Genomic DNA, 15300 nt, shown 5'->3' with positions numbered 1-15300 from the left:
TTACTGAACAGTATGTATCAAAATTAGCATAAACAACATAGATAGTTGACCATTTCTAAATAGGCCTAACAAGTATGGATCTACATATGTAAATGAGTAAAGAGCTTTTATTGGTTGATATATTTTGGGGTACATATTTGAACTTATTTTCATAGTAGCTGAGAATTTGGTCTTGATTGGTACAATATACTGTCAGGCCAGGTTCTTGTACACCTGGCTCTCTAGCATAGTAATGAAATGCCAGAGGTAAACTGATGCTAGAACTGATCCCATAATTTTCATTGGGGCAGTTCAAGACATCCAGTGCATCAGTTTTGATGCCGGATGCCTCGGTAAACTGGATAAAAAAAACACAGCATGCAGCACTTTTCTGTCCAGCTTGGACATCGGACTGATGCAAAAGTGCATCAAAATGGCATCAGTTGTATCCAGGTCAGGTGTGAATACACTGGTTGTACACAGCTGATATATAAGAACCTGGTTTAACATATGCTTATGTCATGCGCAATGTTTGGAAGTTGTAACTTAGACTGCAGTTTGTGCTAGTAATGTCTTCTTCAAAAACCAAGGTAATTAATAAGAAGTTGGTCTTCTGTTTGCATCTGTAAAATCTTTCCATATTCTAACAAAGCCACTGCATTTTGGAAGATGGCTGTGGAATTTAGGTAATTAAATACAGATGTATGTAGGTAGATTCCAGCTGATAAATGAAAAGAGTTTAAAACCCATTTTATTGCAACATATTGGATTCTTATGTGCTTCAGACCAATCAGAATGGTCCCTAGGATCCTTTAACATGGAATGACTACTGTTCAGTTTATTGCTAGATCATGCGAAACTGGAGACAATTGTTCAGTGTAAACCCTGCCAGCAATAATGTGTTCACTTATCATTCGTCGTTCAGTTTAGGCAGACATAAAAATCAAACGATGATCCACCTATATAAACAGGCAGTTGTTCATCTATAGACAACTACCTGTTTACTGTGAATGCTAGGCCTCCAATCACTGAATGACTGTTGCTCTTGTGTGGAAGCACCAGAAGCGATAATCATTGGGCTGACTCACCCGACAATTGTCCCATGTAAAAGGACCCATAGTCATAGCATAGCTCTCCCATATACATGTGGGCATTTTACATATGGCAATGATTGTTGCAGTTTCCCAAAGGGTTTAAATTTTACAACCAGTCTGATGTACTTCATAATAATAAATAATAATAATCTAATAATAAATCTAGTAAGAAAGATGGTTTTTAATTGGTTTCATCTATAAATGCCAAAATCTACCTACATACTTCTGTATTCAAATGGCACTACCTGGGATGATCTTCCATTCATCTACTAGAATGAAGGAATGCGGAGTTTTGGTTTGCTGTGTGGTACACTTTAAAGAGCCACTCTGCTTGCCCCCTCATCTGATTACCTGTCACACCCAGCAGGTCTCTTCTATATGTTCTAGTCTTTTTCATGTCATGCAGCCACCTTATCAAACACCATCTTGATGGTGAGATTTTTTAATTTACCTTTAAATTAATGCAATGATGCATTAGTTAAGGCTATACAATCTTTGCCTGCAGGGGGGGCAGTTTAATTATTATTACCTTCTATAGTCTACAGATCATACATATAGGCCGCCTGCACACGGGCGGAAATCCCGCCGCGGGATTTCCCGCGGGATTTCCACCACTGAAAGTTTGCATAGGAGTGCATTACAATACGCACTCCTATGCAGACGGCCGCGGTTTGGCCGCGCGAAATCTCGCGCGGCAAACAAACCGCGGCATGTCCTATTTTTGTGCGGGGCACGCACTCACCCGGCCGCCGGCTCCGGTCTGCGCATGCGCCGGCTGCGCGGCAGCCGGCACATGAAAGAGCTGGGGCCGCCAGGCGCGGGTGAGTACGCGCTCGTCCTTGCAGGCCCTCGGGTCGGGTCCCGCGGCGAGAATTCTCGCTGCCGGATCCGACCCGCTCGTGTGCAGGCGGCCATACAGTCAGGAGGATGAGCTGTGATCTCCTCTATTACACCTGTGTGACAGCAACCGTGTGATTATCATCAGTAGCTGTAACAGGATCTTCTTTATCCACCTCTAAGCAGTTTCTGTGGTAGCATGCAAGAGCATCACACAGACTGTGAAAATGAAGCCCTAACTCTCAAATAAATCTGAGCTGGCCAGAACTGGGATCACATGACAAGGAGTCAAGGAGCTTCAGACAGAAAGAAATAACTAACCAAGGTAACACTAGCTCACATATACATACTGGGGGAATAGATACATAAGGAATTTTTAAAAATCACCAGAATGGCCTTTTATAACCTTTGTCTATTTGTTGTCTTTTGTGAAATTTAGGCCCATTCAGACACAAGATTATTAATAGAGTACATGAAAATACTAGGATTCTGGCATAAACTGCAAGTAGAAGACTGAAGATGAAATAAGTGAAGTGAAGACAACTTTATTTTCAACCAGTGAATGTGACGCATTCATTTAGAAGTGGTATACCTCCTTCTCAAACAGCTGGACAGTGAAGTCCAAATGCTGAAGGGAATTCCTTAGCCCAAGCAATGTTACCATTAGTGGCCAACGGGCCAAATGTAAAGAGAAGATACCACAAGTGGTATCATTGGCTTTTACTGATACTATTATATTTAAAATGAATCTGTCAGCTCAAATATGCTGTCCAAAATGCAGGTGGCGTGTTATACAGCAGGCGTTGCTGAGGAAATTGATATATAGATTTATGGGGAAAGATTCAGTATAACCTGTGTTTTATTCATTTAAACACTTGCACATTCTGAGCTGAACAGTCCGGTGGGCGGTCCTATCAGTGATTGACAGCTACAGTCATACACAGATAGCTGTCACTGATTGGACCGCCCATCGGACTGTTCAGCTCAGAATGAGCAGGGATATAAATGAATAAAATACAAGTTATACAGAATCTTTCCCCATAAAACTATATCAATCTGCTCAGCTCCTCCTGCTCTATAACAGGCTGCCTGCACTGCAAATTGGACAGCATGTTCAAACTGACAGATTTCTTTTAAGGGATTCCCTTCACCATCTGGCTTTTACTGCCCACCTGTTTGAGAAAGAGGCATAGTGCCTCAAAGCGTATGACACTTGCTGGTTAAAAATAAAGTTGTCATCATCTTCACTTTGGTCTTCTACTTGTGGTTTGCGTCAGAATCCTAGTTTTTTCATGTACTCTGCTTTGCACTCCTCGACACATTTAGCTGTCTGGCGTAATGTCACTAGGTCAGTAGCAGCCCTCATAGTACACTACACGGTTGTGACTCTTTCCTGATATTTCCGCACAGAGCTCTGCTCACCCTGTATTTTCTTTCATGCTTCACAAGATTATTAGCAAGCGTGAGAGCTTGGATGATAAGGCCTGGCATGCGATTGCCATTTCAAATGATTCTTAAACTTTTATGGTTATCAATGCTCTTCGTAAACCCTTTTTGATGGGCCTAGATTCGTACGAGGCTTCACTGCATAGTAAGTTCTCCATATCCTTTCCACAGACTTGGAAGCAGCCTCATTATCTAAAATATCATTTTAGGGTATATCATTAAGATGTTCCTAGGCTGGAACTTAATTCAAACCCTGAAAAACAACCCCAAACCAATAGTCGTCCTCCACAAATTTTAGAGTGGACATCTTTATCCCTCAAAACCCTGAGTGAGTCAATAGATTTCGAAATGATGAAGAATGATTCATGATAAAATGTAAAATAATGGTGGAGTTTACACCACAACAGGGAATACTTTCACATGCTCATGGAAGAATCTAACTTGTGTGTGACTAGTTGACCATAGAGATATTATCCAGTGATCATATGCTTGTGCTGACTTTGAGGCATTTTGGTGTTAAGGTCAATTAATTTTATGTGCCATATTCTTTAACACCCAACAATCCGATGTTGTGAGCTTTTGTGACCACCAACTCATTTAATACTTGTCGATGGAGAAGGCAGGTCTATGTGTTTATGTTCTTGGGTGCACATGGGTTTAAATAGTGGCAGCCCAGTCACTAGATGTGGTGTCCATATACTTTTGAGCATGTAGTAATAAACCCAAGTTGTCTACATAAATTGGTACAGTAATTTGCCAATAATTAGCAGTTTGTGATAGAAACAAATATGTATGATGTGAAGTCAATCAGAAGGACCTTCAGATTTGCTATTGTTTTACTTTATAAATATTACTGTGTGTTATTCCAGTTGTATAATTGTTTCTGAGAGATATGAAGCGAGTATTGACATTTAAATTAGAGATATTAATAAAATAATACAATTATCTTGAAGACAGAAAAACAATGAATTTCATACTGAGAACTGATAATCTCTAGACTACATTTTCATATTTCCTTTATTGTCCGTTTGAACTTGTGAACTATATTATGGGTAATCAGTAATTGTTGGATGCCAGTTTATCTATAGGCGAATACAATGCAGGATGCTTGGTAAATGGGTAGAATAATATAGATGACTATGAGATAATCTGATATATGGAATATAGCTACGGTAATGATCTCAGTGAGGTGCTCTTCAATGTCATCTCATATACATGACTCATAACACTCAGAAGTTTTAAGATGACTGAAGATGAAACCATAAGTGATGAGCGATCTTCCATATCCTCAGTGAATAAAGATTTTATACAAGTTCTATAAAGTTAAAGAAGGTTTTCCCTTAAAAAAAAAAAAAAAACATATCCAGAAAGAGAAGAATGTTAGTTGTCCCCGCTATAAGAACTGCCTTTGTCTATTACATAGGTAACAGTTTACCTGGACCCTGAATAGTGTATAACTCTCCAATGTTATGGGATGCCACAATGACTTCACTTGTGCATCCGGTGCGACACACAACACAGGAATGTGTTTTTGTGTGCAACTCAATGAGTGTGCAAGTCAAAGACATATAGAAGTTGCATTTTATAGAAACTTTGGTGGAACTTACAAGAGTCACATGATAGTCGCAAACAACTGTTGCATAACTATTCTCATTTACCTCTGCCGGAGTATGATTCATGCAGGAAAGATTTCTGCACAGTCACACCTTGCAATTAGTGTTGTAATGAGACTTGTCTTTGACTGTGATCACTTAATATAACAAGTTGTTATATTCACTGTATAATGTAAGGCAACCATTGAGGCAGCACTCCACCCCCACCCCCACCCCAACCTCACCAATAATTTTCATTTAACTGCACAGATTTACTAGTTACTGATAAGGTAGAACTTTAGACATGCTACCATGTGTGCACGTTAGGATGGGGAACACCATGGATCAAAGTGCCATGTGCATTAAATAATGAAACAGTATTCTTGTTTTGTTGAAGGCTTCGGATGCTGCAATTTTCTGTCCACAAGACGAATCATCTAGCATTACAACTGATGCATCGAAAGATAGACATCTTTCCATTGAAATCAATGGGAGCAGTTCTGGCATCAATCTCCCTCTAACTTTTGTGTACCAGCCAGAGAGAAACTATGTGGGATCTCCAGTGAAAAAGGAATCTAGCCTAAGTGCTCCTTCACACAAGCGCATACATTTTTGCGCACGCCTTAGTGCAATGTATTTGTGCTATGTACAAGGCATTTTTGGGTGCGTATCAGCGTATTTTACTGTACTTTTTGCGCATCAGGGCATGTTCATTTGTGAGCAGCAAACGATCATGCCCTGATTTAAGTGGCTATTTAGCTTAATGAGTTCTTGATGTGTTCTTTTTTTCACTGAATTGAACATCATATTGCGCATTTATGCGCACTTCCATAGACGTCTATGGGGCCTCTTGGTGCGCAAATGCATACAAAACCAGAGCAGGTCCTATTTTTTTGCATGTGTGATAAATGCAACCGCAAAAAGGAAATGAAAAATCAATGGGTTCTATTCTCTGTGTACTTTACACATACATTTTACACATGCAAAGACGTGTGCAAATACACTTGTGTGAAGGTGCCCTCGACGTTCTGTTACATCTCTCAGTCTGAGCCACATCACAAGCACCAATAGATGAGATTGGCGCTATTTAAAATGGCCTTTATATGGCCTAATTCATACTGAATGGGGAATGTCTGAACGTTGCTATGCTCATTCATTCCCCATACATTTTTATCATTTTCGGCAGCACATTCCCCGTTTACACAGGGAGATGTGCTTCCCACAATGATCATTTTTGTAGCACCAAAAAAGATCTGATCAGCTGACAAATGGGTGCTGCCTCATTTGCTGGTTGATTGCTTCCCTGTTTTAACTATTTAATATTGCATAAGGAGTTTCTGCAGTTCGTCCAACATGATTGTACGATCTTTTCCTTTTTGTTGCCATTGGCTGTGACACAGTAAAGTGCAGAATGTCTCTCCAAACTATATATATCCAACTTTAAGATCATGGTGCAATCAATACATGTGGCAATAAATAGTAATACTTTAGGGCTGTCTCACACGAGTGTTGGGTAATTTCATATTACGCCTGCAGGTTTTGAAAAATCAGAGCATGTTCTATCTTGGCACGTATTACGGTACATACACGCCAGGATAGTACATGACGATGGGTGACCTCTAACCTGTACGCAATATCAATGCATACTGGCTGCATGCCGCACGCTGTGTGATACGCTAGTGTGAACCCGGCCTTACTTTGTAATTTTGTTAAACCAAGAGAATCACTGCAACAAGTAATAAGATGCAGCTTATAGTGACATTTATTATTTTCTCTCTGAGAAATCTAAGTAGAACATAAAGAAAGTTACTATTGGATTCGACATCATTGTTTGGTGTAAGAAGGGTGAACAAATTACTCTTCATAGCTGCCAGTTACCCAAGAACTTTAGTGACCAGGAAATTGGAGCGTCCATACACATCAGTAGATTTGATGGTCAAGAATATAGACTCTGCATCTCCAGCCCACAGTCTGATTGTTTCTGCATAGCTTACTATATGGACTATATTGAGGAATAAGTGCATGTAAAGTTGTAATGCAAAACTGGAATAAATACCACAGCAAAGTATGACATGTAGCTGTGCCATTCCAGGCCAGTTTACCATGTGTGAAGGAGGCCATCCTGTAGTTTAGGATAGTACCTGCTTTCACAAATTAATGACATTTAAAGAAAAATGCACATTTTGGTCATTTTTTGTTACAAACATGTAGAACTAATTTTGTTACAAACAAGCAGAACTAATTTTAAACTTTTAGAGGCTACTGTTGCCTAACAAGACAAATTAATAACTCTATGATTAAAAGTAATAATAAAAATCCACAATGTGGCCAGCTGTTAGGATTCTGTAGCTATGTAAAGAGCCTATGAGATGTGAAATTGTTTATTTTAATACTCCAAATATAAGAAATTATTTCTTACCAAAGCCCTATATATTGTATTTTACATTAATAGGAGTATACTTAAATCTGAGTACTCTGGTTTTATGGTAGAGCAATTACAGCATAGCACTGAGATCAGATTTTTATTGTTACTGCTGCTAAAAATTTCTGCTCCACATCTAAGGGTATGACATCCCTCATTATGACTTGTAGCTTGATAACAATTCTCTAAACACAAGCAGCATAACATTGCCTGCATTTATTATGGTGCCATGTATTATAGATGACCACATACAGCTTTTCTTCTTATCCTGGTATTGTTTCAGGGCCTTAAATAAGTTAAAACCATTGTAGAGATACAAATGAATAATGATCAATGTGTAAAGCGTTAGATGTTTGGCTTCCTATATATTGCCTAATTCTAGAATAGGTATCTTTGTTTTACCAACCAAGATAACAAAAGCCTTATCAATGCGAGTTGGAGATGGTGGATTGGTTAATTACTATGGTGCAGTCAAGGGGTATTTAAAACTACCTAATATCATGTTTATATGATGTTTCCTCGCAGGGTGACAACAGGTGTACAGGAAGATCAAACAGAATTCAATGTTACTCCTTTCAAAGGGTTGTAATGATCAGAATACATATGTCATGACTGAGGCCCATCTGTCCCAATCAGATCAGAAGTAATTGTATTGTAGGGATAATTCAATTCATTAATGGAAGGTGAAGAACACGAGAGCTTACTACTTACTTAGAAGATATATTGCTATGTCCATTGAAAACTAAGAGTAATCAGTTATCATAACAAGCAAACAAGAATCTGCAGAACCTATACACAAATACATACCATACTACATATTATATATGTATATAACCATACAATGGTCTTGGTATAAATGACTCTAGGTATTCTGGGCATCCATGACTTCTACCCTTGAAGTTTGAACAATATGTGAGCTTTAAAGTGTGTCACAACAACCATTAAATGAATGTCAGGAAAAAGTATTTGAAACCTTTGCATAACTATTTACTTGAATCTCTTCAGTCTAGAAATGATGGAAGAAGGCATTACTAAAATGTAGCTGTTCAGAAGTAAAAATATTGATATATTTGTATCTACTTTAAGCAAAGAGGGTATTACCATACTTCACTATATCATATACTGTCATTTACTGTATATATTGTTAAAAAATTAGTACTAAACTTTGGACGTTCTGTACTGTTCAGAGACACCGTTCATATGGTAAATACAGAAGCCTCTGATGGCTGCACTTATGCCCTTTGATACTAAACAGTACTTATCTGATTGTGTACAAGTCTCAGTCCCTTAAGCTGGAGCTGTACTGTATAACTAGAAGTAAATTAATTGAGTTATTGACACTCAATGTGCTACTGTAGAACTATTTGTTAATTAATTAAGGATAAATAATCTATGAAATCTCCTGGCTCCATAGAAACGCATTGTTCTGTAGTGATTACTGAAGTTTACTTTATGTTCTATTACTTTTAAGAGACACAAGGCCCCAAACAATTCACAGATTAATATCAAATATCAAAGTCCTCACTTTCATTTACTTTTTATAAACAATTATAAATAGGAAAAAAAGTTGACTGGAAGTGGCTGTGACTGTCAACCTACAAAAACTTCATGAGAGAATTCCCTTGCACTACTGGTAATATAGTTTGACGTAGCTTTTGTACCAGGGCTCATGAAAAGTTTTTTGTTGTAAATACAATTCTAATAAAGATAATAAAGAGTAAAATGTGAATTTTCTGCTATTATTATTTCAGGATTATAAAACTTTCCATTATATGAAAAAAGTTGACTCATTTTTTGTTTACATTTACTAGTATAAATGGAGACTATAGGGAAGTTTATTTTGACACATTTTTTCTAGAAATATGTTACTTTGTTGAAATATTAACTGCGTATTAAGTAGGTAATTATAATTGACAAAGGGGTTCTGCTACACAATAATTTGTGAAATATGGCTGAATACCCAGTGATTCTGGAACCATGATCTTATATTGATCTGTAAATGTGTCCAGTCCTAGAAAGAGTTAGGCCTACATTAAACCACAAAAGTAAATCCAATTGAGTGTAAAGAAAACGCTTAAACTGAATGTGTTTGATTCCTATTGTGAAAAATGAGAGTAAGCCCCAAGTGTGTGGAATAACATGGATTGAATCAGCAAACACAAGCAAGCTCTGGACACCAACAGAGGCCTATTATGGCAGAAAATCATTTCAATCTAAACTGAGGCCCAGAAACAAATGTAAAATGACATACTGGTCTCAGGGTAGGTTGACACCACTAAAGTAAAACATATGCACTGGTATTCTTCAGAACTTGCACTTAGCCTATCCACCGTGCTGCATTCATCTGTAGAGATGTCAGAGAAGCACAAAAAGACTCCTGCAGCACACATAACATCTTCAGAGACAGGTGTGTACAAGGTACTATATAACACTGAGATGTAAAAAATAAACATCCAGAAAGGAAAAATGCTATTCAATCATGTACTGTTTATTCGTTTAAAAAGCTGCTTATTGTGAGTTCCTGAATTTTCAGTCATACTTAAAGGTAGGGCTGGGCTCTAACATACAGTCAGAAAAGTAAAAGAAAACAAAAATACAAAAAAAATCTAATTATCAGCAACCAAAAATGAAATCAATTCAGTAACAATTAAATGAGTGAAATGTAAAAAAAAAGTTTACAAAAAAGATATAAAATATTACAGCATAAAACAATAATAAATTGTTTATTATTAATAGACTGTTTATTATATATTTTGTAGATATTATTACATTTGGTTTTATATGTACACTGTCTTCAAGAAATATGAAGCCTTTTATCAATCATTGTCCAGTATATTGTTTTTTTACTCATGCAAATAGATGTTTTTTGCATAAACGAAAGAAACAAAATGAAACTGAAATAACATTGTTTTACACCAAAAGTTTTATATGTACACATATACACAACTATATTCACTAATAATAATGATAGCTGTGTATCTGCAAATTGTATTATATATATTTATATATATATATATATATATATATACATATATGTGTGTGTAAATATATATAAATATATAATGCAAGCTATCATGATTATTAGTAAATATAATTGTGTGCATGAGTGCATTTAAAACTTTTGGTGCTAAACAATGTTACTTTCTATCTATATATATGCATATTCATTTTATGTATATACCTTATCGACCTTACTGTATTAGAACCAACCGATCCTGCAGGAGAAAATATGTAAATTCTAACTAAAAAGCACACATGCCGCTCATTTATCAAATGTCTATTTCACTATCTATTTGAATGGGAATATTTGTGTGTGTATATATATATATATATATATATATATATATATATATATATATATATATATATATATATATATATACTGTATGTATATTACAATTCATTTGTATGCAGCAAGTGAGCAGCACTCTCCAGCAAGCACTGTAGATTGGCAGATTAATGCCCAGATAACGCCAAGAAGGGGATCCTACATTCTAATTCAGGCGCTTGTTTCCGCTATTGATCCATGTAAATAAATGGAGATTCTGTTCCACCAAATTGTCGTAAAAATACACTGTAAATCGAAGAGAACTTCGCTTATCAATCGCTGCTTTCACGAGGATCACCGGGGAGCGTTTCCAAGTATTCCGGGTTCACTTATAGACATTGTTTTTATCCCAATTAACCAAATATGAAAGGAAGAGAATAGAGTAAAAATATCTGCATCTGCGTATATGTGTCCTTACAGGTAGGTATGACTGCTGTAATTGTACAGGCTGCATTCTGGCATCGTGAAGCAGTGTAATGATCGTAGCTGAAATAATCTATATATCATACACAACAGTACACCCCTGCAACTATTTCTGTGTCCTGTAAGCATGCTGTATAGCAATATAAGAAATACAAGAAGCCTACAAAAGATGACAATAGAGGGTGTAGAGCATACACATACACTCCATATCACATAACGTGTCCTGCAGGGGTCTACTCCTTCCAGTGCCGTCTGTGCAGCAGATCTCTGCTAGTGACAGCACCTCACACTGACTGCCTGCCATTCTCCAGGGACGGATTAATGAAGAGCTGCCAGTTAATTAATCCCTCAAATAAGACTCTGCTTTCTATTAAACTCCGGGAATCACTTATTGCACAAATCTGCAGGGTGCAGAGATTAGGCTTCAGGCATGCTACACAGACACTATAGTATTAGTAGTAGTAGTAGTGATAGAAGGAATAGTAACAGTACTCCTAATAATAATAGTATTACTTCTACCACTTCTAATAATAATAGTGAGTGCATCAGAACTCTACAAAGTTCAGTAATATTAATACTGGACAGTAAGAAGGTAATAAAGTAATAATCCATAGGATCCAAGGCTTCCCTACGTCCTCTGCACTGGACCGACAATTAAAAAGTGGGTGCACTTTACAGAAGAACAGTGCTGTACCTGCTGAAACAAAGACAAAAGCTCCCCGACAGTCACCAATACAATCACCTTCCATCACTATATTGGAGTGTACATCAAGCTCACAGGTACAGACATCACCCATAATGACAGACAGAATGACTAAATTCTCAGATTATATTCACCCCTGGAATTCTGATACAGTCTTATTCTAAGTCTATTTACATGCTGGTACTTGCAGTGGCTCAGTAAGTATAAACGTCTCTGCAAGTATTGATTTATGATTAGCAGATAGGAATCAATCAATCAATCGATATTAATTGTTTGGCAAAGACAATGGGTGAGAGATACAGAAAGAGTGGGATCTTCTTCAGTCTCCTATTTTCACAATATTCTATAAATTCTGTATAATATTATAGTTATTAGATAGATAGATAGATAGATAGATAGATAGATAGATAGATAGATAGATAGATGATACAAATTATATATTTAATAATATACATTTATAGTATTAGAATTCTATAAAATAATAGTGCACACGGGTAATTCTCAGGCACGGCGAAGTCCTGCACTGGGACTGACGACCCTATTGTATAGTGGTAGACATGGCTGGGTGACATGATCAGGGTGACAATGACAGGCTGGATAGAGGTGGTGAAGAATGCAGGATCTAGAGGGACAGCAATGGCAGGAGATGACAAGCATACACACAAAAGATACAGGGTGGATGAAACTATTTGGACCCACATACCAGTATAAGAGTATAGGACACTAATAGTATTGTGCAAGAAAGCACACAAGTGCAGCAGTGAAGGTGGAAGAATCAGGTCCCAAACCCTTGAGAGTACAATAGAAGAAGGGCTACATATGGGGAGGGGGCTCACCTGCTAGCCTGAGAGCTGACATCCTCTGGAATTCAGGCTCCTGGAGCCACTTCCACATCCTACGGAAGGTCTCCCGGCCGGATTTGAGTTTGCTCCAAGGTTTGGGGTTCCTCAGCAGATCTGAGAGGGTCCCTTGTGAACGGCACAGAACCCTCTGAGCAAAGATCGCCTGGGGGATGCTGTACCGCTTCAGCTCGGTAGTGATTCTCTGAGCTACTTCTTTGGTATTGATTTCTTCCATTTGCCCTGAATTACTTCCGTTGTTGACTTGTGATCCAGTCACAGATGAAGGGTTTTGCTCCCTGCTGGAGCCCAGGATTTGCCCGTGAGTCTGGGCATTTAAATGGGCATGAGGATGATGAGGGATCCCGTTGATAGGCACCATGCCAGCCGATTGCGGGGTGAGATGTTGTTCTCCATGCCTTGTCAACATGGCAGGGTGATGGGCTTCAAAGCCATTGGGGGTGAGCATTTTCTCAGTGGGCATGGTGGCACTGGGGTGAGCGTAGTGAGGCAAGCCTTGCTGGGCATTGTGGATGCTGCCAAGACCTGACCCGGAGAGCGGGGACAAGCTTTGCCCCATCCCGGTGACCTCCTTGTGGTAGGGGGTGTACAGATTGTTCATGGGAGCCAGACCCCTGTCATCCCTCATGAGGGTGAAGCTGCCGCTGACATTGCCCGGTATCCGCTGGTGGGGGTGATGGTGGTGGTGGTGGTGGTGGTGATGGGGGAACTTGTCCGACACGGTGGAGATGGGTGGCAGGGGTTGCAGAGGGGTGAGGGTGGTGTAGGTGCTGCTCATACTCATGCCCGGTGGGGTGTCACACGCCATGGTCATGGTGGGGTGCAGGGCCCCCGTTAAGGCATGCTCCGGGGGTCTGTGGTGGTGATGGTGGTATTCTCCTCCGTCCAGGATGGAAGCCATGCCCATGGATCGGGGATGAGCCGCCAGGTGGTTGCTGCGGTGTGTCACCGATCCTCTGTGGTGGGGGCTGCCGTTCATGAGATCAGCCGTGGCCGCTACCGGATCATGGCTCACCCCGTGCAGATCGACGATATTGTCCATGGTCAGCTGAGCGTTCATGATGAGGCGTGCAGGCGTGTGGACAGCACATGTATGTGGCGTGTGGGGGACACGTCCCGGGAGGCTTCACATGGAACTTGTCCTGCGCTCCGCTTATTACCATTAGACGCACTCTACTTAGGGTTAGGACGCGGCTAAGGCCCCGCTACCAGGGCAGTGATTGCAGGCTGCTCGGTCCCCTCGCCATCTCCTGCCATGTCCCTCACTGATCAATGTGTAGTCACTGAGCTGCTGCCCCTGCAGCTGGCGAGCCGCACCGCGCAGGCGCACTCAGCCTGGCTCCTGTCACATCACTCCCCCTATAATAAGGCTTCTATTTACCATGTACATGCCAGATCCCAGCCAGAGCTATGAGCATGTGTATTCTTTATGGCTCTAGATAATGCAGTCTATTGTTCCCTGGAAGCAGCCATGCCAGGCAGTAGGAAATCTAGAAAATATCTACCCCAATGGATACTTCCTTATCCCATATGTCCCCAGCTCTGTGTGAAAAGCTTCACTTTTATAGCAATTAGTATTATATCTGGGGTGTATCTTTCAGAACCCCAATTGCTATGAGAAATATTAACCCTTGGTTATTGCATATTGCAAAAGCTGCTTGGACTTGTAGTTCCACAATCTATCTTTCATATATACAGGGTGTAGTCAAAAAGACTGATCCAGCACTATATCTCAATGCTGGTGTCCTATACAGAAATAACAATAGCGTATTTGAATAGGGAAGCATGGAAGCGCTATAGGATGGTATGGCACTTGGGCCCCAAGGGGCCCCAGAATATGGATTTTAATTTTGTGGCCGCTGTAAGGCTATATGCATAACAATGATTTTTTCATCTAATTTCGGATCTATTTTTTGGTCCTAAAATCAGACAGAAATAGAACCCAGTCAAATGGGTGTATTCACATGGGCTTTTCTTTACTGGGGTGAGTAAAAATAAATGGCGGCAGGTCTTATTCCTGTCTGATTCTCAGCTGAGAATAGTACATGCAAATGTGCGGTGTCTCGTACATCAGGCAGCACATGGATTAGGTGTCCGTGGGCTGTCCGATGCAAGTTGCACCTGAGAATCATCTTTGTGCATATAGCACAATGTTCTACATAAGCATGTAAATGTAACCAATGTAAACCAGGTTTTGTACACAAGTGTATACAGGGTGTAGTCAAAAAGAATTATCCAGCACTATATCTCAGTACTGGTGTCCTATGTAGAAATAACAATGGCGTACTTGAATAGGAAGGCATGGATGTGCTACGGTATGGTATGGTGCATGGGCCCCTGGGGGCTCCACAACATGGATTTCAATATTATATTGTGACAGAGAGTAAAACCCAGTTGTAAAGTTGAATAGTAGCATGTAAGAAACAGAAATCTGCTTTCCGCAACTCTCTAAGTCCTGTGGGACTAATGCTATGACTAAGGACTCATGTACACGGGTGGATTTGAATTGCGGAATCCGCGATCGGCTCCTGCACGGGAGACCCGCTGTTCAAGTTGCCCATAGGAAAGCATGGAGCGTCCTTATCTCCACATACATATGCGGCTTTGATTTGCGGA

At 39.6% G+C, this 15300-nt stretch overlaps 1 protein-coding gene across 1 annotated transcript in view; it reads right to left on the bottom strand.

Annotated features, from left to right (window-relative positions):
* Positions 1 to 13744, bottom strand: part of ONECUT1 (one cut homeobox 1) — a 48092-nt gene extending 34348 nt beyond the window's left edge. Inside the window, exon 1 of the mRNA XM_066589969.1 lies at positions 12661 to 13744. Coding sequence (XP_066446066.1) covers positions 12661 to 13744 — 1084 coding nt within the window. The remainder of the gene's footprint in view (positions 1 to 12660) is intronic.
* Between the last annotated feature and the right edge of the window lie 1556 nt (positions 13745 to 15300).

Source organism: Eleutherodactylus coqui, chromosome 2 (genome assembly GCF_035609145.1).
Source record: "Eleutherodactylus coqui strain aEleCoq1 chromosome 2, aEleCoq1.hap1, whole genome shotgun sequence".
In the NCBI taxonomy this organism is placed as follows: Eukaryota; Metazoa; Chordata; class Amphibia; order Anura; family Eleutherodactylidae; genus Eleutherodactylus; species Eleutherodactylus coqui.
This window is presented reverse-complemented; position numbering and strand designations above follow the sequence as displayed.